The sequence below is a fragment of the Pongo pygmaeus genome, chromosome 8 (genome assembly GCF_028885625.2).
Source record: "Pongo pygmaeus isolate AG05252 chromosome 8, NHGRI_mPonPyg2-v2.0_pri, whole genome shotgun sequence".
Taxonomy (NCBI): Eukaryota; Metazoa; Chordata; class Mammalia; order Primates; family Hominidae; genus Pongo; species Pongo pygmaeus.
The window spans coordinates 33,861,065-33,882,836 of record NC_072381.2 but is presented as its reverse complement, the minus strand read 5'-3'; the positions used below and the strand labels follow the sequence as shown (position 1 = coordinate 33,882,836).

Genomic DNA, 21,772 nt, shown 5'->3' with positions numbered 1-21,772 from the left:
GCCATAGTAATTTGAAATGTTTGCTAATATCTATTAAAATTAAAATTATATATACCTTTAATGCACCAACCTCACTTACATGTTCTTTTTTATAGAAATGCAATCACTGTGATATAAATATATATGAACAATGGTATGTATTGCACCATTGCTTGTAGTGGCAAAAAACGTGATAAAATGTTATTCTGTAGAGGAATCATTGAATAAATTAGGATGCATTCACATCATAGAATATCATGCAGCAGCTTAAAAATGTGACAGACGAAAGAAATTTCTATCAATTTACCTGGGTCAAAAGTGAGGAGGATATAAGCATATAAGCCTGTGGTTATTCAGAACCACAAATCACTGTTTACATATATACTTTTACTGGTTTGAAGAAAGGTTTGGGAAACTATGCCTCACTCATAAGATTGGTTGTTTGAAGGAGGAAGCCCAGAGGTTTGAGGTTGGTAAATAGAGACAATGAGAATGTAGCAGAAAGTATTATTGCATATGCCTGTATTGCAGAGGTTCTTTCACCTTTATAGGTAGGTTTTCCAATTGTATTGGTCACAGTAGGCAGAGTAAATTCAATAGTTTTTTGGCTTAAGGTAACAACTCTCGAATGCCCTAAAAAAATGAGAACAGTGTTATTAAATTATGTGGTAAATTAAGTAATTTCAAGTTTTAAAATGTTAAAATAAATCTTAGTATTCTAAAACACAGTTTCCTTACAACTTTTTTTCAGTAATTTAGATAAAGCAGCTTACCTGACACAAATATTTTCTCTCTGATTTTTTTCTTGCCTGGTATTTGATATTTATAAGAGTGCATTATAAGAGTACAAATCAAGAAAAAGAAAGACTAAAGCAAATTGACATAGGATCAGAAAACCAAATACCACATGTTCTCACTTACAAGAAGGAGTTAAACCTTGGGAAAGCATGGACATAAATATGGGAACAATAAAGTGGAGATCCCTAGTGGGGAGAGAGAGAGGGTCACGGGCTGAAAAACTGCCTATTGGGCACTGTGCTTACTGCCTGGGTGATGGGACCAGTCATATCCCAAACCTCAATGTCATGCAATATACCCATGTAACAAACCTGCACATGTACCCCATGAATCTGAAATAAAAGTAAAAAATATGAAAACAAATAAAGACTAGAAAGGTCATAGATAAAAATGTCAGAGAATGAGCCTTTTTGCAGGACAGTAAAAAATGTGAATAATTAAAATGCAAATTTTTAGATAAAGTTTTCATCTCTATATAAAACATTATATTATTTTATTTAAATAGAAGTTTATAGTCCCACAATGAGAAATCTAGTCCTATAATTAAGGAGGAGATACTAGAAATGCAATTGGAAAGATACATGTTTTGAACACTGCTAAAAACAAAACTATATAATTAAAACTAGTTTCAACACCTGCTTATTTGGAGGAAAAATGCTGACATTAAAAGCAGAAGGTGAAACATTTGAATGGTACTTTCTCAAAGTTAGTGAGTAAAATTTTACATTAATATGTTGACTTTCCTCAGTATATTTTTTGCACAGAAATGAAACATTCAATTCTTCCATTCCTTAAGGGAAGTGTTTGCTTGAAAAATGTATATCTGCCATTATTTTTAGATTCAAAGGCCAAATGCTTTCATGAAAAATTTTAAAATATTTTATGCTATTATAGTTTTCATTCAATCCATAACAGAAGACCATTATTATTGCTCTGTAATCATAAAGCAAAAGTATAGATAATAGACTATTTAGACCATTTATTAATTTTATTCTCCTCTTTGTTTTCTTTAAGCATTATTATTACTGCTTATAATTAGTATATTCATCAAATAAAAGACTTGGGCTTAGAAAAAAAAACCAAATTATCGGAAAAACCAGGAGCTACATTAATGAAAAGCAGTGTTGTAGGTGATATGAAGTAACAAGTGAACCCCAAATCAATTACATTTATCTAAAATATAATGAACAATGACTAACCCAGCTTGAGAAGCTATAAAAAGCTAGGAGTTCCAACCAACAAAACCCTCCTTTTGAGTCCTAGCCTATCTTGTCAACTTTATTTTGTATCCACTGAAGCCCAGGATTTTACATATTATTTTAAACTTTCGTCTTTTGTCATATATAATTTCTGACCATTTTTTCTTCTAGCTCACTGGGAAAGAAAATGGATTTCACTTTCTTTGCCTACATTCATTTTCTTTTCCAGAAGCAAGCCCAAATATCTTTTTACTGTTTTCTTTTTCCTTTTATATTGCATGTAGTAAAAAAATAAAATAAAAGTAATAGTCAACTTTCTGCATTTCCTATTGATTTTTTACTTAGAACCTTTATGGATAGAAAGTGCCATGGATATTTATTTTACAGCACAGAATAAATCAAAGAAAAATCATTTACATTTTTTAAAAGGTTCAAACTCTCAGGAGGCTGAGGCAGGAGAATTACTTGAACCCAAAAGGTGGAGGTTGCAGTGAGCCGAGATCATGCCACTGCACTCCAGCCTGGGCGACAGAGCAAGACTCCGTTTATAAAAAAACAAAAAAAATAAAAAAAATTCAAACTCGATTAACTGTAGAAAATGTACCAGGGTGATAATTATATAATGATGCCTCTGGAGTGACAGATAAGAATCTAATCTTAGTTCTTAGATATTAATGGAGTTAAAAGCCTAGGTAGATGATAATGAAGGGAAGGGAAAAACTAAACATATGATTTATTTTTCTTCTCACCTATCCTTATGTTGTCTTTCTATTGTATGCTCTCCCTGGGGTTGAATAAAAGAGGGCTACATAAACATAAGAAAGAGGTTATAAAATGAGTTTATCTCAGTCATCCACAAAATCTACAGTAGTGAACAAGACAAGAAGGTGGAGAACAGAAATGGAGCTCCAATTTAGTCATAATGGAGAAGAGGAAGAGAAGTGCCAGGGACACTACTCATTGCTAAGAATGAACAAATGTTAGATACACTTAACTCACAATTTACTTTCATTTATGTTTTGCCAAACTGTTATATGACTAAAGCTATTACAACTTGGTTATTTACATTTAGTTATAGCTTTATTTTAAAAATCACACTGTACACAAAAAATATTAAAAATTACCTGAAGGGAGTTGATTCGGTAAAGGAAGGTGGATGTCTTTAGAAAAGCTTGGATCAGCCCTATATGTTCTATAAATTGCTTTTGAAGGTGCAGTCACATAGGGTGAAGAGTACTCATAAGTTTCCTCTAGAAAAATTTAGAAAATATGTTAGCCATACAATAGATGACATTTGTAATTATTTTTAATACTCACACAGTATATACGCACACAACATCAAAGCATCTAAATATATAAAGCAAACATTTAAAAAAACTGAAAGGATACATAGACTGCAACAAAATTTCAATATCCCCTACTATTGAACAAGAGACAGGTCATTCAGATAGAAAATAAATAAACACTGGACTTGAACTACATATAAGATAAAGCGTATTTGTCAGACAATTACACAATGTTCTATCCAACAGTAACAGGATACACATTCTTCTCAAGTGCACAAAGAACATTCTCCAGAATAGATCATATGTTAGGCCACAAAAGCGGTCTTAACAATGTAAGATCAAAATTACATCAAATATCAACTAGATATCAGTAACAGGAGAATAAAAAGAAACTTAATAAATCTTTGAAACATTAAACAATATGCTCCTGAAGAACTATTGTGTCAAGAAGGAAATTAAAAAGGGAAATTTAAATATATCTACAGACAAAAGAAAATAAAAACGTAACATACAAAAACTTATGGGATGCGGCAAAAGTAGTCCTAAGAGGAAAGTTTATAGCATTAAATGTCTACATCATAAAAGAAGAATCAAATAACCTAAAATTACACTTCACAGAAGTAGTAAAAGCAGAACTAAGCATAAATCTACCAGAAGAAAAAAAATAAAGATCAAAGCAGAAATAAAGAAAACGGAGACTAGAAACAATCAATTCCATTTGCCCCAGTCTGCATTCCGTTCTGGTATCCTCCAATATCCTGGTTCATTTATTTTTTCATGTATGTTTTTATTGAGAAAATTATAATGCTATTGAAGGGTGAAATAGGTGACCTTACTGTATGCATTATTGACTGCCATATTTGCCTTCGTTTCTCCCTGCTTTTTGTTAATGGGAGTGTCTTCTGTGGTCTGTCCCTGTCTCACCACTGTTACATTGCATGTCTGTGTGTGTGTGTGTGTGTTTGTTGTGAAAGACAAGTGGCATTTCAAAAAAAATCTCTGTATCAAATCATATCATAGAAGCTGCCTCTGAAAATGATTATATATCACAATATCGTGGTCTTTGGCACTGATGCCAAAATTGGATAAGAATTTGTGGGGTCCTGGGAAGAGCTGATTCTATTTTGCATGTGGGAAGGCCATGAATATTCTCAATCAGCAGGAACACTGTGGTGGATTGATTTCAGTGATGGTCTCTGTGTTCTTGCCTACTTGTATTGATGTTCTTCCATACTAACTCTGGTCTTAGTTATATGACTTTGGTGAATATGACAAAACTAAATGAATGTGAGCAGACACTTCAAAACTGCTCATACATACATTGAAGCTTGCCCGCATGCTGCTCTTAGAACTTGAAGACTCCTAGCTAGTTGGCTGGATGATGAGAAACATGCAGCCAAGCCACCTCCTGGGCCAGTTATTAAGTTTAGCCGCCAAACCACCCTTCTACACTCTGCTTCATCATACTGGATCTGGGATTCTGCAGACCACATTTTTGCTTTGCGAAGTAGCTCCAAGGTAGGCCATGCAAGATAGGCTAGATAGAGGAAACCTGCAAATTTGGAGGAAAAAGGACAGACTTGTTCTTCTCATTTTGTTCCTGGTGGGCTTTGAGAGCTTCCTGTCTCTTTCCAGTTTCTGTGAAGAACATCCTGGTATTGTTTCCTTATCCCAAAAGTAGCAATTCCTCCCATGGCAACAAAGAGTTTGCATTTTTTTCCACCATTTGAAGAACCAGTTTTATTATTCCTCCCCACTTAGAAACTAGCAGTAGATGGCCAGTGGCCCCCCCTTCAGAAGTAGGGATCCAAGCTCCCCCCTGCAGAATCAGGGACACTAGCATCATCCAATCTATACCCTATGCAGAGGTCTCCTTCAGTTCTGCCTATGGCCATTTCTTTCTGTAATTGCTTCCTCCATATAACCTTAGAATTCTTTTAATACTTTCAGTTACCAAGTTAACAACTTTATACTTAGTCATCTACTTTCTACATTCTTGCTTTCTCTTTTTCTTTTTTTTTTTTTTTTTTTTGAGATGGAGTCTTGCTCTTTCGCCATGCTGGCGTGCAGTGGCGTGACCTCGGCTCACTGCAACCTCCACCTCCTGGATTCAAGCGATTTTCCTGCCTCAGCCTCCCAAGTAGCTGGGACTCCAGGCACGTGCCACCATGCCTAGCTAATTTTTGTATTTTTAGTAGAGACAGGGTTTCACCATGTTGGCCAGGATGGTCTCTATCTCTTGACCTCGTGATCTGCCTGCCTTGGCCTCCCAAAGTGCTGGGATTACAGGCGTGAGCCACCGCGCCGGGCCCTCTTGCTTTCTTTTTGAACAACCAGTGAAGTTTCTATTTACTGAATGGGCCCACTCTATACACCATTGTCTCAAACAACAGCCAGCCAACTGCTATACATATGGGTGAATCGATAATTTGACCAAAAATGCATTAGTTAGCCCAGCCAAGACAATCATCAGTTACCTAAGTGGTTACTGTTTTATGCTTTTTTAAGTTTTAGGGTAGATATGGAGTAGTAAAACACGAACAAATATGAAAATAAAAATTAAAATAAGAGTGAGATATAATTTAGTAACTTTCAGATGGGTATAAATGAAAAAAAAAAAACCCAGCAATCCATATTGCAGATAGTTACACACAGAAGAGAATTTTCCCTAAAGATTGCTGATGAAAATGTTAATTTTAATAGCCCTGCAGGAAAGCAATCTGGAAATATCATTTAATGATAAAAATCCATGTATACTTTAATAAGAAATCTCAAGCCTAAAAAGTCAATGCTCTTTAGTAGAATGATTGAATAAAGTGTTCTTACTATGAAGTATCATGCTGCCAATAAAAAGGATGAATTAAAACCATTTTATTTTTATGCTTGTAAGAATTTTCCTAAGATATTTCTGAAAAAAAAGTAAGATGCAAAAAGAGTAAATGAAAAAGCATACTTTAAAACTGTTCTAGGTAATTAGATACTGAATTCATATCTTCATACATAATTCTTTACCTTTATTTTCAAAGGGTGATAAATTGATCACTTTTGTTGGGAATTTACTTGGTGTAATGCTCCTAGTAAAGATACCTTCTTGACGTTGTACGGACATATCTTTGTTTTTAAATAAGTTCACATCTAAAACAAAATTTTAAAAGAAAAAGTGCATGAATACTCTTGACTATTCACACACTAATCCCCAACTCCATGTATTTGTCTTTATTTCTGCCTTGGTAATTTTTCTTCCCACATTTTATTAAATGGCCACTTGTCTATTACTTAAATTTCTGTGTAGTCTCTCATCATTTTCTCTTTCTTGTCTTTGTTCTGCATTCTGTGACAGTATCTTCCTTAATTTCAACCTTTATCCCAACTTTATTTTACTTTGACCAAATGTTCATTTCTATAATTGATCCATAGTCTACATTTAAAAGGATACATTTAGAAAGATAGTTTTGGAGGTCAGAAGTCTATGTATAAGCTACTGGATCCCCCCTGCCCCAATTGAACCAATGTTTATTAGATTTATTTTTCATAAATCCTATTGCTATAAAAGTAACATGGATTATTGTAGAAAACATTTATTTAAACAGAGAATTATAAACCTCATATTTTTTAAAATCATTGTCTAGAGGTTTTAAAACTTTCTAGCTAATTTCCCATTGATAATACGAGAGTTTAACTAATTATATGAGAAAATTCATGAAGACATTTGCCCATGAAATATTAACATATAGGTACTGTTATCATTAAAGATTCATACTTAAACCCCAGAGAAGATAACTAAACTGTAAATATTAGACTTAAAATTACTTACCATAGTGAGTCCTTAGTTGTGTCTTTATCTCACCAATTGTTTTATTTGAACCAATGGCATTTGTCAAGGGTTCTACATCAGTCTCTATAGACATAAAACACATTTCAAAACACTTTGTAAGGTAACCATTTATGTTACATATGTATTTTAGTTCTTTTTTCTTTTGAAATTTCTTTTTCTTTTCTTTTCCTTTTTTTTTAGAGACAGGATCTTGTTCTGTCACTCAGGCTGGAGTGCAGAGGTGTGAACATGGCTCACTGCAGTTTCAACCTCCTGGGTTCAAGTGGTCCCCCCCACCTTGGCCTCTCCAAGTAGCTGGGACTACAGGTGTGCACCACCATGCCTGGCTCATTTTTGTATTTTTTGTAGAGACAGGGTTTTGCCGTGTTATCTTTTGAAATTTCTGTATTATTTGCTGATATCTCTGTTACCTTCCTTTTTTTCCTTAAGAATAATTTCCTTTAACTCTAAGAACACACTTATAATAAGCGCTTTGAGGTTTCGTTGGCTAGGTCCAACACCTGGGACTCTCACAAACAGTTATTGTGGCATGCCCTTTTCCTTGGTGTAGGTCACACTTCACTGTTTCTTTGCATGTTAATAATTTTTGCTCAAGATTTGACAGTTTCCATAGTATATTGTAGCATCTCCAGGTACTGATTTCCTCCTCCTCTATCTGGGGCTTGTCATTGTTCTCTCCTTATTTATTTGCATAGCGATGTGACTGGGCTATTGTACTAAAGTCTCTCGCCTGTAGTGTGAAGTGCTACTGCTGCTCTCCAAGGGGCAGAGCCTTGAACATGCATCCAGTACCTTGGATAACATTGGTTTTAGAGGGCCGGCTTCGAATGTGTCTCTTTACCTTATTTCTCTGTTAAGCTGTCTGCCTCTTTTTGTATCACACCAGAGATTAAAGAAAATTGTATAACTACATAACACCCTTACACCAAGATGAAAGCCAGTAATGTAATCTCTGAATTATGTAACACAAATAAAGTACTGTATTGCAGGTGAGATTTTATAAATTTGCCTGACATTTTTATCAAATAGAGGGAATGGATAACCAGTGAAATAATTATGTGTTATACTCCTCTTGTCATCGCAGTCTTCAGCTAGCCTTTCTGCTTTTGCCTTTCTGCTTTTGCTAATTAAACATCACTTTTCAGAAACAAAAGTAAGTAGAATAGCTTTGGAAATGCCTACACTGAGACTACTCTAAGGTAACTGTAACACTGAATTTTTATGCATTACTTTTCAAATGGATGAGTTTTAAAACCAATAATATGCTAATGTTCCACGGATAGTAAATGCTAGAGCTTAATTGAAGGATATTCATGACGAATTTTACCTATGTAACACTAACATGTAGGCACTATTGTCATTAAATGTCTATACTTAATTTAACTCAGGGAACATAAATAGGTCACAAATATTAGACTCAAAAATTCTTTTTCTTACCCTGGTGACTCTTTAATTGTGCATTGATTGGTCCCTTTATTATATGTCTTCCAAAAGTACTATGATACAGGTACTGTTGTCATTAAAGGTCTATACTTAATTTAACTCAGGGAATATAAATAAGCCTAAATATTAGACTTGAAAAATTCTTTCTCTTACCTCGGTGACTCTTCAGTTGTGTAGTGATTGGCCCTATTATTATACCTCTTCCAATAGCATCTGCCAAGAATTCCTTATCAGTCTCTATTGAAATAAAACAGATTACATTACCATACCTCTGTGTGTGTCTGTGTGTGTGTTTAATTATGGAAGGATATTCATGAAGAATTTTACCTGTGTAATACCAACATATAGGTACTATTGCCATTAAATGTCCACACTTAATTTAACTCCAGGAATATAAATAAACCATAAATATTAGTCTTGAAATTGTTTTTTCTTACCTGGGTGACTTTTTAATCGTGTCGTGGTTGACTCCTTCATTAGACCTCTTCCAATAGCATAGGCAAAGAAGTTCTTATCAGTCTCTATAGAAATAAAACAGATTTCAGTATATTTTGTAAGATTATCATTACCATACTTGTGTGTGTTTGTGTGTTTAATTATAGGAGGATATTCATGAATAATTTTACTTATGTAACACTATAATATAGGTAGTTTTGTTATTAAAGGTCTATACTTAATTTAACTCAGGGAATATAAATCAGCCATAAATATTAGATGTGAAAAATTCTTTTTCTTACTTTGGTGACCCTTTAGTTGTGCATTGATTGATTCCTTTATTATACCTCTTCCAATGGCATCTGCCAAGTGTTCCTTATCAGTCTCTATATAAATAAAACAGATATCAATATATTTTGAAAGGTAAACATTACCATATCTGAGTATGTGTGTGTGTTTAATTATAGGAGGATATTCATTTAGAATTTCACCTATATAATACTAACATATTGGTACTATTGTCATTAAAGGTTCATACTTAATTTAACTCCAGGAATATGAATAAACCATAAATATTAGTCTTTAAAAAAATTTTTTTTACCTGGGTGACATTTAAATTGTGTTTTAATTGACCCCTTTATTATATCTCTTCCAATAGCATCTGCTAAGAGTTCCTTATTAGTCTCTATAGAAATAAAGCAGATTTCAATATATTTTATAAGGTAAACATTTTATGTGTGTGTGTGCATGTGTAGTGCACATGTGAGTTTTTATTATTATAGTAGAAGAGTCACAATATGTCTTATTGCAGTAAGCATCACAAAACAGAATTTGAAGGGCTATTAGAAATCATATAAGCCTATTATATTGAAGTTCAGAGATGCTTCATGATTTGAACAAGACCACATCAAGATAATGACAAAATTGATGCACAAACTGACACTTTATAATTCCTTAACCACTGACTTTACCATATAATGCATCTCTTATGCAAACTAAAATTATCCTAGAAAGTTTATGATGATAATATAACCTTAAATTTTACACCAAGAGCACTATCTACTGTGGGATATACCTGGTGAGATAAAACATAACATTTTTAAAAATAGGTCAATTTGCAAACCATGGGTCTCCACAGTCACAGAGAGTTATTGTGGGGCAAAGTACTTTGATTTGTTCATAAAGACTTCATGTCATTTCTAAGATTTGTAACTATAAATCAAGTATGTATCAACAATGTAGAAAAATAATTAGATATTTTATGGAATATGAAAATGTGACTTTCATATCTTCTTGAGTTTGTAGACTTCGTAGCTGGGGAGGACGAAGTAAGTAAACTTGTAGTAGCATAAGCATTGAGATTGCATTCCTTTCCACTGGAGTTTTTATGTGATTTGAATTTTTTGCTAGATTTGAAAACTACTGACTAGGTCATACAACAGGAAAAATACATGAAAGTTATGAAAGGAGAGTTCATATTGAACAGGGACAATTAGAATGGGTGACTTGGGTCAACTGGTGAACCTAATATTTTGTGAGAGAAAGTTGTTTATAGCAGACTATATAACTAAAGTTGGAAACCTATAATGACCCAGATACCATAGAGTGGAAGTTTTGCTCTGAAGAAATGTCTGAGCTCTTGAATAAATGTTAAGTATTACAGTGTAACATTTGAAGCCCAAATATACCACCAGTGAAATCTAAACCAAAGTATGGACCAGCTGAGGCATCATTACCAAAATGAACCGAGACACATAAGAACGTATTTTCCATAAGTACACAGCTATATTTTGTGAACATAAGCACATCTATAGAAACATAAAAATAGGGAATATGAGCAGTCATATAGCCTCTCTGATTATTACTCCAACTAGCACACATAAGAAGGAATGGTTCATTTCAAGTGAGTATGCAAAGATTCTTAGATAAGCAGGGAGGCAACGAGAAGAGCATTTTAGGGGAGATAAGGTTAAGCATTTAGGAAGAGAATCTATGTGCTAAAGTAATTTACAATCTAGTAACATTCATGTTTCCTCCCTCACAGTATCCTCTCATTGCTTTAATTCTTTTTAAATACGATCCTGCCTGGAATTCACCGAGATATTTTTACAAAATAAATAACATACCATGCTATATACCTATGTAAAGTGTTCAATTCAATGTTTTTTAGGATGTTCACATATTTGTGTAGCTCTGATCACAGTCAATTTTAGATTCTACTTGAGTTTATACTAATCAAATTCCAGTGAAGTACAGAAATATTACTCCCATATAGCATTATTCCTTCTTCAACATTTTTGTACTACTATTATGTGTATTACTACTATATATATTACAGACATTGTTATAATTGTTGTTACGATTAATTATTTATATAATACTGTGCCTTTTAATTAAGCTAAGAAAGAAGAGCAAGTACATATTTTTAGTGTTTACTATACTAACCTTGTTTATATTTTTTTTGCATTTGTTCCTGTGGATTTGAGTTACTATCCAGTGTTATTTTATTTTTAAAATTTTTTTTAAAAATTTATTTTTTTATTTCAATAGGTTTTTGGGGAACAGGTGGTGTTTGGTTTCATGAATAAGTTCTTTAGTGGTGATTTGTGAGATTTTGGGGCACCCATCACCTGAGCAGTGTACACTGTACCCAATGCATAGTCTTTTGTCCCTTGCCACCCCCTACTCTTTCCCCAAGTCCCCAAAGTCCAACATACCATTCTTATGCCTTTGCATCCTCATAGCTTAGCTCCCACATGAGTGATAACATACAACGTTTGGTTTTCCATTCCTGAGTTACTTCACTTATAATAATAGTCTCCAATTCCATTCAGGTTGCTGCAAATGCCATTATTTTGTTCCTTTTTATGGCTGAGTAGTATTCCGTGATATATACACACCACATTTTCTTTATCCATTCGTTGATTGTTGGGCATTTGGGCTGATTCCATATTTTTGCAATGGCAAATTGTACTGCTATAAACATATGTGTGCAAGTATCTTTTTGTATAATGATTTCCTTTCCTCTGGGTAGATACCTAGAAGTGGGATTGCTGGATCAAAGGGTAGATCTACTTTTAGTTCTTTAAGGACTCTCCACACTGTTTCCCACAGTGGTTGTACTAGTTTACATTCCCACCAACAGTGTAAAAATGTTTCCTTTTCACTGCATCCATGCCAACATCTGTTATTTTTTGATTTTTTGATGATGGCCATTCTTGCAGGAATGAGGTGGTATCACATTATGGTTTTTATTTGCATATCCCTGATAATGAGTGATGTTGAGCATTCTTCCATATGCTTGTTGGCCATTTGTATATCTTCTTTTGAGAATTGTCTATTCATGTCCTTAGCCCACTTTTTGATGGGATTTTTTTTTTCTTGCTGATTTGAGTTCTTTGTAGATTCTGGATATTAGTCCTTTGTCAGATATATAGATTGTGAAGATTTTCTACCACTCTGAGGGTTGTCTGTTAATTCTGCTGATAATTTCTTTTGCTGTGCAGAAGCTTTTTAATTTAATTAAGTCCCATCTATTTATCTTTGTTTTTGTTGCATTTGCTTTTGGGTTCTTGGTCATGAAGTCTTTGCTTAAGCTAATGTCTAGAAGGGTTTTTCAATGTTATCTTCTAGAAGCTTACGATTTCAAGTCTTAGATTTATCTTTGATCCATCTTGAGTTGATTTTTGTATAAGGTGAGAGATGAGGATCCAGTTTCATTCTTCTACATGTGGCTTGACAATTACCCCAGCACCATTTGCTGAATATGGTGTCCTTTCCCCACTTCATGTTTTTGTTTGTTTTGTCGAAGATCTGTTGGCTGCAAGTATTTGGCTTTATTTCTGGGTTCTCTATTCTGTTCCATTGGTCTATGTGTGTATTTTTATACCAGTACCATGCTGCTTTGGTGACTATGGCCTTATAGTTTGAAGTCGGGTAATGTGATCCCTTCAGATTTATTCTTTTTGCTTAGTCTTGCTTTGGCTATGTGGGCTCTTTTTTGGTTCCATATGAATTTTAGGATTGTTTTTTCTAGTTCTGTGAAGAATGATGTTGGTATTTTGATGGGAATTGCATTGAATTTGTAGATTGCTTTTGGCAATATAGTCATTTGTTGGTGTCGTCTAGGATTTCCTTCAGCAGTGTTTTGTAGTTTTCCTTGCAGAGGTCTTTCACGTCCTTGGTTAAGTATATTCCTACCTTTTTTTTGTTTTTTGTTTGTTTGTTTTGGCAGCTATTGTGAAAGGAGTTGAGTTCTTTATTTGATTCTCAGCTTGGTCACTGTTGGTGTACAGCAGCACTACTGATTTGTGTATATTAAGTTTGTATCCTGAAACTTTGCTGAATTCATTTATGAGTTCTAGGAGCTTTTTGGATGAGTCTTTAGTGCTTTCTAGGTATATGATCATATCATCAGCAAACAGTGACAGTTTGATTTCCTCTTTACCAATTTGGATGTCCTTTATTTCTTTTCCTTGTCTGATTGCTCTGGCTAGGACTTCCAGTACTATGTTGAACAGAAGTGGTGAGAGTAGGCATCCTTGTCTTGTTCCAGTTTTCAGGGGGAATGCTTTCAAAACCCATTCAGTGTAATGTTGGCTGTTGGTTTGTCATAGATAGCTTTTATTACCTTATGTTATGTTCCTTTTATGCCGATTTTGCTGAGGGTTTTAATCATAAAGCGATGCTGGATTTTGTCAAGTGCTTCTTCTGCATCTGTTGAGATATCATGTGATTGTTGTTTTTAATTCTGTTTATGTGGTGTATCACATTTACTGACTTGCATATGATAAACCATCCCTGCATACCTGGTATGAAACCCACTAGATCATGGTGGATCATCTTTTTGATATGCTCTTGGATTTGGTTTGGTAGTATTTTTTTGAGGATTTTTTCATCTATGTTCATCAGGGATATTGGTCTGTAGTTTCCTTTTTTTGTTATGCCCTTCCCTGGTTTTGGTATTAGGGTGATACTGGCTTCGTAGAATGATTTAGGGAGGATTCCTTCTTTCTGTATCTTTTGGAATCATGTCAATAGGATTGGTACCAATTTTTCTTTGAATGTCAGATAGTACAGCCATGAATCCATTTGGTCCTGAACTTTTTTTGTTGTTGGCAACTTTTAAATTACCATTTCAATCTTGCTGCTTGTTATTGGTCTGTTCAGAGATTCTATACCTTCCTGGTTTAATCTAGGGGGATTGTATATTTCCAGGAATTTATCCATCTCCTCTAGGTTTTCTAGTTTATATGGGTAAATGTGTTCAGAGTAGCCTTGAATAATGTTTTATATTTCTGTGGTATTAGTTGTAATAACTCCTGTTTCATTTCTAATTGAGCTTATTTGGATCTTCTCTCTTCTTTCCTTGGTTAATCTTGCTAATGGTCTATCAATTTTATTTATCTTTTCAAATAATCAGCTTTTTGTTTCATTTATCTTTTGCATTTTTTTGTTTCATTCTTGTTTAGATCTGCTCTGATCTTTGTTATTTCTTTTCTTCTGCTGGGTTTGGGTTTGGATTGTTCTTGTTTCTCCAGTTCCGTGAGATGTGACCTTAGATTGTCTATTTGTGCTCTTTCAGACTTTTTTGATTTAGGCATTTAATGCTATGAACAGTTCCTCTTAGCAATGCTTTTGCTGTATCCCAGAGGTTTTGATAGGTTGTGTCACTATTATTGTTCAGTTCAAAGAATTTTTAAATTTCAATCTTGATTTCATTGTTGACCCAATGATCATTCTGGAGCAGGTTATTTAATTTCCATGTATTTGCATGATTTTTAGGGTTCCTTTTGGAGTTGATTTCCAATTTTATTCCACTGTGGTCTGAGAGAGTACTTGATATAATTTTGATTTTCTTAAATTTACTGAGACTTGTTTTGTGGCCTGTCATATGGTCTATCTTGGAGAATGTTCCATGTGCTGATGAATAAAATGTATATTCTGCAGTTGTTGAGTAGAATGTTCTGTAGATATCTGTTAAGTCCATTTGTTGCAGGGTAGAGTTCAAGTTCATTGTTTCTTTGTTGACTTTCTGTCTTGATGATTTGTCTAGTGATGTCAGCGGAGTATTAAAGTCCCCCACTATTATTGTGTCATCTCATTTCTTAGGTCTAGCAGTAATTGTTTTATAAACTTGGCATCTCCAGTGTTAGGTGCATATACATTTAGAATTGGATATTTTCCTGTTGGACTAGCCCTTTTATCATTCTATAATGTCCCTCTTTGTCATTTTTAACCGCTGTTGGTTTAAGGTTTGTTTTGTCTAGTATAAGAACAGCTACTCCTGCTTGCTTTTGATGTCCATTTGCACAGAACATCTTTTTCCACACCTTTACCTTAAGTTTACGTGAGTCTTTATGTGTTGAGTCTCCTGAACACAGGAGAAACTTGGTTTTTCTTATCCATTCTGCAGTTCTGTATCTAATTCTTATCTATTCTGCAATTCTGTATCTTTTAAGTGGAGCATTTAGGTCATTTACATTCAATGTTAGTATTGAGATGTGAGGTACTATTCCATTCATCTTACCATTTGTAGCCTGAATACCTTTTTTTCTCCCCACTGTGTTAATGTTATATGGGTCCTGTGAGATTTATGTTTTAAGGAGGTTCTATTTTGGTGTATTTTGAGGGTTTGTTTCAAGATTTAGGGCTCCTTTTAGCAGTTCTTATAGTACTGGCTAGGTAGTGGCAAATTATCTCAGCATTTGCTTGTCTGGAAAAGACTGTATCTTTCCTTCATTTATGAAGCTCAATTTCACTGGATACAAAATTTTTGGCTGATAATTGTTTTATTTAAGGAGGCTAAAAATAGGACCCCAATTCCTTCTAACATGTAGGGCTTCTGCTGAGAAGCCTGCTGTTAATCTGACAGGTTTTCCTTTATAGGTTACCTTATGCTTTTGCCTCACAGCTCTTAAGATTCTTTTCTTTATCTTGACTTTAGATAACCTGTTGACTATAGGCCTGCATGATGATCTTTTTGTGATGAATTTCCCAGGTGTTCTTTGAGCTTCTTGTGTTTGGATGTCTAGATCTCTAGCAAGACTGGAGAAGTTTTTCTTGATTATTCTCTCAAATATGTTTTCCAAACTTTTAGATTTCTCTTCTTCTCAGGAAGTCCAATTATTCTCAGGTTTGAACATTTAACATAGTCCCAAACTTCTTGGAGTCTTTGTTCATTTTTGAAAATTCTTGTTTCTTTGTGTTTGATGGATTGAGTTAATTCAAAACCCTTGTCATCGAGCTCTGAAGTTCTTTCTTCTGCTTGTTTGGTTCTATTATGGAGACTTCCCAGTGCACTTAGCATTTCTCTAAGTGTGTCCTTGAGCCAGGAAGAGAGGCATCACCAGAAATCAGCCTTGGCAGCACTTTGATTTTGAAGTTTTAGTGTTCAGAACTGTGAGAAAATCAATTTCTGATGTTTAAGGCACCCAGTGCAGTATTTTGTTCTGGCAATCTGGGCAGTGAATACAGACATTGTCACCATACCCCTTTTTATGCTTTAATTATGGTTTCCTTGAATTCTCTGAACCTATTTATTTTTATTATTTTTTATATACATATTTTTATTATACTTTAAGTTCTAAGGTACATGTGCACAACGTGCAAGTTTGTTACATATGTATACATGCGCCATGTTGGTGCACTGCACCCATTAACTCATCATTTACATTAGGTATGTCTCCTAATGCTATCCCTCCCCGCTTCCCCCCACCCCACAACAGGCCTCAGTGTGTGATGTTCCCCTTCCTGTGTCCATGTGTTCTCATTGTTCAATTCCCACCTATGAGTGAGAACATGCGGTGTTTGGTATGTATTTTGTCCTTGTGATAGTTTGCTGAGAATGATGGTTTCCAGCTTCATCCATGTCCCTACAAAGGACATGAACTCATCATTTTTTATGGCTGCATGGTATTCCATGGTGTATATGTGCCACATTTTCTTAATCCAGTCTATCATTGATAGACATTTGGGTTGGTTCCAAGTCTTTGCTATTGTGAATAGTGCCGCAATAAACATACATGTGTATGTGTCTTTACAGCAGCATGTTTTATAATCCTTTGGGTATATACCTAGTAATGGGATGGCTGGGTCAAATGGTATTTCTAGTTCTAGATCCCTGAGGAATCGCCACACTGTCTTCCACAATGGTTGAACTAGTTTACGGTCCCACCAGCAGTGTAAAAGTGTTCCTATTTCTCCACATCCTCTCCAGCACCTGTTGTTTCCTGACTTTTTAATGATCGCCATTCTAACTGGTGTGAGATGGTATCTCATTGTGGTTTTGATTTGCATTTCTCTGATGGCCAGTGATGATGAGCATTTTTTCATATGTCTTTGGCTGCATAAATGTCTTCTTTTGAGAAGTGTCTGTTCACATTCTTCACCCACTTTTTGATGGGGCTGTTTGTTTTTTTCTTGTAAATTTGTTTGAGTTCTTTGTAGATTCTGGATATTAGCCCTTTGTCAGATGAGTAGATTGCAAAAATTTTCTCCCATTCTGTAGGTTGCCTGTTCACTCTGATAGTAGTTTCTTTTGCTGTGCAGAAGCTCTTTAGTTTAATTAGATCCCATTTGTCAATTTTGGCTTTTGTTGCCATTGCTTTTGGTGTTTTAGACATGAAGACCTTACCCATGCCTATGTCCTGAATGGTATTGCCTAGGTTTTCTTCTAGGGTTTTTATGGTTTTAGGTCTAACATTTAAGTCTTTAATCCATCTTGAATTAATTTTTGTATAAGGTGTAAGGAAGGGATCCATTTTCAGCTTTCTACATATGGCTAGCCAGTTTTCCCAGCACCATTTGTTAAATATCTGAACCTATTTGTAATAACTGCTTTGTAGTCTTTGCCAAGTCTAACAGAGTAAACAGACAACCAACATACAATGAACTCAAACAAATTTACAAGAAAAAAACAAACAACCCCATCAAAAAGTCAGTGAAGGATATGAACAGAGACTTCTCAAAAGAAGACATTTATGCAGCCAAAACACACATGAAAAAATGCTCATCATCACTGGCCATCAGAGAAATGCAAATCAAAACCACAATGAGATATCATCTCACACCAGTTAGAATGGTGATCATTGAAAAGTCAGGAAACAACAGGTGCTGGAGAGGATGTGGAGAAATAGGAACACTTTTACACTGCTGGTGGGACCATAAACTAGTTCAACCATTGTGGAAGTCAGTGTGGCGATTCCTCAAGGATCTAGAACTAGAATTTTAGAATAAAAACTGGATATTTTGGATATTTTTGATGATATTATAGAAAAATCTAGATATTGATTTACTCATCATATTTTAAAATTTGCTGTTTGCTTTTTAGTGATTTCTTTTAACTATTTTACTACATTATCTTTCTCCACAACAAGAAGATTCTAATATTGTTCCTCCGGGAGCATTGCTTTTGGTATGCACACTGCCACTTTTTAATGATAGTGGTTTCAGGGGGCTCTCTTTAATGGCCTCTTTCCCGTATTTCTTTGTTAAGCTCCCTGCCTGTTTCAGTATCTCACCAAAGATCAAGGAAAAAGATGCCTAACACTGTTATTCCAGAACTAAATTTAGTTGTGTAATCACTGAATTGTGGAACACAACTAAATAACTTTACTGTAGCTGAGATATTGTAAATTTACCTGACATTTTTATCAAATAGAGAGAATGGGTAGCCAATAAAATGACTATCTGTTATACTCCTCTTCTTATCACATTCACAAGTTAGTCTGTATGCTTTTACAAATTTAAGGCAACTTTCCTCTCTAAGCCAGAAATATAAAATGATAAGTACAGCATTTGTTTTCATTTTTTTCAACTTTCATTTTAAGTTCGGGGTACAAGTGTAAGTTTGTTACATAGGTAAACTTGTGTCATGGGGGTTTGTTGTACAGATTATTTCATCACCCAAGTATTAAGCCTAGTAACCATTAGTTATTTTTCCTGATCCTGTCCCTCTTTCATCCTCCACTCTCCAAAAGGCCCCAGTGTTTGTTGTTCCCCTCCATGTGTCCATATGCTCTCATCATTTAGCTCCCATTTATAGGTGAGGACATGCAGTATTTGATTTACTATTCCTGTGTTAGTTTGCTAAGGATAATGGCCTCCAGCTCCATCCATGTCCCTGCAAAGGACATCATCTTGTTTCTTTTTTATGTCTGCACAGTATTCTATGGTGTATATGTACCAACGTTTCTTTATCTAGTCTATTACTGATGGGCATTTGGGTTGATTTCATGTCTTTGCTATTGTGAATAGTGCTGCATTACATAAGGGTAAAGGTTCAATTCAACCAGATCTAACTATCCTAAATATAAGCATCTAACACATGAGCACCCAGATTCATAAAGCAAGTTCTCAGAGGCCTTCAAAGAGACTTAGGCTCCAACACAATAATAGTGGGAGACTTTTAGACAGATAATTGAGACAGAAAATTGTATCAGAGATATTCAGGACCTGAACTCAGCATTGAATTAAAGTATAGCATTTGAAATAATAGCATCAAGTACATATTTAGGTCACAACAGCCTTGCATTTTTATGGATTACTTTACCAATAAATGAGTTCTAAAACTAATCATGTCTAGCTAATGTTCCTTTGATAGCAAATACTAGAGTTCCACAAATTACAGGAGGAAATTCATGAAGATATTTTCTCATGTAATGATAACTTACAGCTACAGTTGTCATCAAAGATCCATATTTAACTTCAGAGCTAAATAAGCCATTAACAGGAGACTTGAAAAATTCTTGTTCTTACCTGCATGACTCTTTGACTGTATGTTGATTAGATGCTCTATTATATCTTTTCCATTAACACCTTTCAAGTGTTTTAAGACAGTCTCTATAAAAATAAAACAGATTTTCAAAACACCTTGAAAGGTAAATTGTAACATATGTCCGTGCTGTGTGTATGTGATAGTATATCTGTATGTATGAATAGTAATTACTTAATTAGCATCAGTCATTAAAGAAGATGAATTAGTAAAAAAAAAGCCCTGGACTGCAGAATTACAAAGCCTTAGAACTGGAAGCATTCTTAGCAATTATATAAGCCTAGAGAAGTTTAGTGATTTGAACAAAATCAGATATATAGTTAACTATAAAACTTATACAGAAATAGATGTTTGTTATTCCTTAACCAGCGCTTTCTTCCATACAATGGTGCCTCTTCTCCAAACTGAAATTATCCTAGAGAGTTTATGATAAGAATATGATTTTTAAGCATATTCATACTTCATACAAGCATATCCATACACCAGGTATGGATATACCTGGTGAGGTGGAATATAATTTTATTCACAAGTCAACTTGTGAACTATGGTCTTTATAGTCACAGAAAGTTAACCATCAGGGAGAAATTCTCTGATTCTTCTAAGAATATTTTAGCCCCTTTTTATGTTATGTAACTATAAATTATGTGACAGCAGTGATTATTGTGGACTGGTAGAACGTGCCCGCTCAGGTCCATTTAGAATGTAGACTTTGTAGACGGGGAGGAAGAAATGGGTAATTTTGCATTCCTATCAGCATTGAGATTGGATCCCTTTCCCTTTGAGTTTTGACATGATTTGAACTTTTTGCTTGCTTTTGAAACAACTACTAGGGTCAATGACAGAAAAATAAAATCAAAATTAATAAAGGGAATTAATATTAAAAATCAAATAATCTGGATTTATGAAGCTTGGTCATCTACTGGGCCTCAAGTTTTGTGGGTGAAATTGGGTCTTAGCAGAGCATGTGACTGTAGTGTGAAAACTGCAATGACCCAGACATCATAGAGTAGAAGTTTTGCTCTGGAGAAATGGTTGAGTCCATGAATAAATTTTAAAGCTGCAAATGACCTTTACATCCCATATGTACCACCATTACAATCTGTATAGAAATAGGAAAAATTCATTTTCTCCAAAATGAAAAGATGCATCAGATTGACAGAATAAGTTATTAATTTAATTAAAATATTTTGTGAAAATGATGACCTATAGCAACAACAACAACAACAAAAACCTGGGGAACATTAGCAGACATATTTTAACCTCTTTAGTTATTTCCCTAACTGGTATAAGCAAGGAGTACTGATTCATTTGAGTTAGATAAGCAAAAGTTTCTTAGATCAGTAATGAGTATTCGAGGACAGATAGGTTTAAGCACTAAGAATACAAAATTATGTGCTAGAGAAATATAATTTAGTAAGAGTCACAATTTTCCTTCTTCATAACATCCTCCCAGTACTTTACATCTCTTTTTGAAACTGTTACACATGGATTTTATTGAGCTTTCTTTTTTTAAAAAAAAGGGTAATATATCATACAATTTGCCCTTGTAAAGCATCTAATTCAAATATTTTTAATATATTCACAGTTGTTAAACCATCATCACAGTCATTTTTAGAATCTACTTCAGATTTATTCTAATTAATTTCCAGTAAACTATACAAGGATTACTGCTATATTTTCTATTCCCTCTTCCTGACATTTGTACAATTGTTATACCTATAAATATTAAAACCATTGTTATAATTATTTCTCTATATAACTTTATGCCTTTTAAAGAACTGAGAAAAGAAAGAAGAACAAGTACATATTTATAATGTTTGTTATATGAACATTCTTGTTCATAGTTTCTGGTTCTTTTTATTATTTCCTGTGGATTTGAGTTACCATCTATTGTCATTTTCTTACTCCAGCATACTATTGCTCCCAGCCATTTCCTTTGTGCTGCTATTGTCAAATATATTGCATGCCTATTACATGTCTATTATGTGATAGGCCCCAAAATACAGTTACATATCAAATTTAT

General features: G+C 34.3%; 1 protein-coding gene across 47 annotated transcripts in view; it reads right to left on the bottom strand.

The window, feature by feature from the left end:
- Positions 1-21,772, bottom strand: part of CCDC7 (coiled-coil domain containing 7) — a 434,284-nt gene that overhangs the window by 31,088 nt on the left and 381,424 nt on the right. For 32 of the 47 annotated variants that reach the window (XM_054436378.1, XM_054436376.1, XM_054436382.1 and 29 more), the window contains 8 exons: positions 19,734-19,817; positions 9,278-9,361; positions 8,978-9,061; positions 8,694-8,777; positions 7,077-7,160; positions 6,275-6,397; positions 3,101-3,226; positions 523-612 (listed from right to left, as the gene is read on the bottom strand). In XM_054436378.1, the coding sequence (XP_054292353.1) occupies positions 523-612; positions 3,101-3,226; positions 6,275-6,397; positions 7,077-7,160; positions 8,694-8,777; positions 8,978-9,061; positions 9,278-9,361; positions 19,734-19,817 (759 nt within the window). The remainder of the gene's footprint in view (positions 1-522; positions 613-3,100; positions 3,227-6,274; positions 6,398-7,076; positions 7,161-8,693; positions 8,778-8,977; positions 9,062-9,277; positions 9,362-19,733; positions 19,818-21,772) is intronic. The other 15 variants (XM_054436392.1, XM_054436407.1, XM_063669754.1 and 12 more) reach the window with 3 other exon arrangements.